The 2,843-nt window shown below is 44.4% G+C and overlaps 1 protein-coding gene across 1 annotated transcript in view; it reads left to right on the top strand.

Moving 5' to 3' along the window:
- The window catches only part of LOC106819991 (plexin-B2-like), a gene marked incomplete at its 5' end in the record, with an annotated part of 3,918 nt that extends 1,627 nt beyond the window's left edge, over positions 1 to 2,291 (top strand). Inside the window, one exon of the mRNA XM_014824555.1 lies at positions 1,729 to 2,291. Coding sequence (XP_014680041.1) covers positions 1,729 to 1,842 — 114 coding nt within the window. The remainder of the gene's footprint in view (positions 1 to 1,728) is intronic.
- Between the last annotated feature and the right edge of the window lie 552 nt (positions 2,292 to 2,843).

Below are 2,843 nucleotides of genomic sequence, written 5' to 3'. Positions count from 1 at the left end.
GTGTGTGTGCGTGTGGTGTGTGTGTGTGTGTGCGGTGTGTGGTGTGGTGTGTGTGCGTGCGGTGTGTGTGTAGTGTATGTGTATGTCTCTCTCTCTCTCTCTCTCCTCTTCTCTCTCTTCTCTCTCCTCTCATCTCTTTCTCTTCTCACTCTCTTCTCTCTCTCTCTCTATCTATCTATCCATTTGTCTGTCTTTCTCTCTCTCTCTCTCTTTATCTATATATCGCTCTCTTTCTCTCTCTTTCTCTCTCGCTCTTTCTCTCTCTCTCTATCTATCTATCCATTTGTCTTTCTTTCTCTTTCTCTATCTCTCCCTCCCTTTCGCTGTCTATCTTTCTCTCTTTCTCTCTCTCTCCATTTTGTCTTCCCGTTTTTATGCGTTATTATGTAATAGGGTTTAACACTTGCTGTGTTTTACAGGTGTATGATTACAGGTGTAATTTCTGTGTTTTACAGCTGTGTGATTACAGGTGTCATTTCTGTGGTTTATACAGGTGTTATGATTACAGTGGTATTTCTGTGTTTTACAGGTGTATGGTGATGAGTTTAACACATTGCTGCCCAGTTAGTCAGCTGTATGTTATGTTGTCAAGTATCATACGCATGGCTGTAAGTATTACAAATACATGCTACATCTTATCACCTCCCGCTTATATCCTCATCACGCGCTTAGGCTAGCCACCTAGCTCTCACTAGTTTATTAACTAATTAACTAGATAGTCATGAACCTATTAACTAATTAACCTATTAACTAACTACTCATTAACTATTAGCATTCATCATAGCTAGCCACTCGCCCTATCGTCACCATATCACCTGTTATCTCGTTATCTCACCTGTTATCTCGTTATCTCACCTGTTATCTTGTTGCTCACTGTTTATCTATCATCTATTCCCCCTTTGTCATCTGCTCTCATTGACTGCCCATCTATCTCACGCCATCATACTATCCGCCTATATTACCTATCACCTGTCATCTATGCTCACCTATCATTACCTGGTCACCTGCTCATCATATCTTCACCTATATTACCTGTCCCTGTCATCTATCTCACCTTATATTACCTATCACCTGATCATCTATCTCATGTCATCTATCTCACCTTATCATCTAGTCTCACCTATATTCACCTATCACCCTGCATCATTATCTCATTGTGTCATTCTATCTCACCTATATTAACCTATCACCTGCATCTATCAGCTCACCCTATATTACCTCTCACCTGTCATCTAGTCTCATGTGCCATCTATCCTTACACTGTCATCTATCTCACCTATAATTACCTATCACCTGTTATCTATCTCATCTATCATCTATCTCATCTATCATCTATCTCTGTGCCATCTATCTCACCTGTCATCTATCTCACCTATCATCTATCTCACCTATATTACCTATCACCTGTCATCTATCTCACCTATATTACCTATCACCTGTCATCTATCTCATGTGCCATCTATCTCACCTGTCATCTATCTCACCTATATTACCTATCAACTGTCATCTATCTCACCTATATTACCTATCACCTGTCATCTATCTCATGTGCCATCTATCTCATCTGTCATCTATCTCACCTATATTACCTATCACCTGTCATCTATCTCACCTGTCATCTATCTCAACTGTCATCTATCTCACCTATATTACCTATCACCTGTCATCTATCTCATGTGCCATCTATCACTTCTGTTATCTATCTCACCTGTTATCTGTTTCTTGCAGGTGATGGAGACTCTGGAAGAAGACCATCTCTGTCAGAAACTGCATCTCGCTCACAAGCTAGACAATGTCGCTCTCACGCTCGAAGACCAAGCCGACATGCCCTGGTCCGACTAACCAGGGGGCGCCACGAATCTCGCTCACAAGCTAGAAGACGGAGGAAACGTGCTCTGGTCCAACCAGCCAGGGGGCGCCACTGATCAGATGACGACACACTTCGGGAACCAGTCGTGTGTCTGCTTTCGTTCGTGTGTTCGCTAGAGGACGCCTGTGTAGACAAACATTTGTGTCGCGCAGTTCGCTAGCCTGCGAGCGCGAGCGATATAGAGGGCGCCAGCAATTAATGATCATCAAAGGATGTCAGTCATCTGTAAGAAGACCACTAGAGGTCAGCACAGAGGGCGCTGCAATAGCTACAGAGGGCGCCACAATAGCTACGTGCCGGGACACTGCGGCGCGATGCGTACAGGTGGCGCTAGCGAAGCAAAACCGCGTCGCCTGTGATCGCCGTCTCGGTTGCTAAGCATTCGTTTATTCGCGAGTATTGTTTCTACTTGTTTGGAATGACGACGGGGGGCGGGGGGGAAATAGGGGGGAGGGAGGGGGGGGAGCAACGAGGGAGGGAGGAGGCAAAACGCCTAGTCAGTATCAACGTCACTTCCGCCTACGCTCTCGTCACATCGCGGGCCACCAGGGGGCGCTTCAGTATGCCAGAGCGTGCGGAGAGGCATGCAAAATATCGGGGGAACACGAAAACCCATCGGTGGTGTTTACGCGTCGTCGTGGCAACGCGCGCTACATATGAGTTGTAAATATCGTAAATATGGTTTTATATTTTCTGAATGTGTTTTGTATGCTTGTGTGGGGGGCACAGCAATAGACGTCAACGCTGCTGCGGCGGCAGCGCGGAAACAAGAGAGCATGTCCTCGGTCTCGCCTCCTGTGAGAGGATATATTTATGTCATAGCTGCTATCACATTGTTTCTGGTTTTAATGCTGCACCTATAATATACAGATATATATATATATGTATATGTATATCAGAAGTAGAAAATAGGGATTCCTACTAAGGGTCCCTATTATCTACTTCTGATTTATATATATATATATATACATAC

The sequence above is a fragment of the Priapulus caudatus genome, unplaced genomic scaffold, assembly GCF_000485595.1.
Source record: "Priapulus caudatus unplaced genomic scaffold, Priapulus_caudatus-5.0.1 Scaffold5525, whole genome shotgun sequence".
In the NCBI taxonomy this organism is placed as follows: Eukaryota; Metazoa; Priapulida; class Priapulimorpha; order Priapulimorphida; family Priapulidae; genus Priapulus; species Priapulus caudatus.
This window is presented reverse-complemented; position numbering and strand designations above follow the sequence as displayed.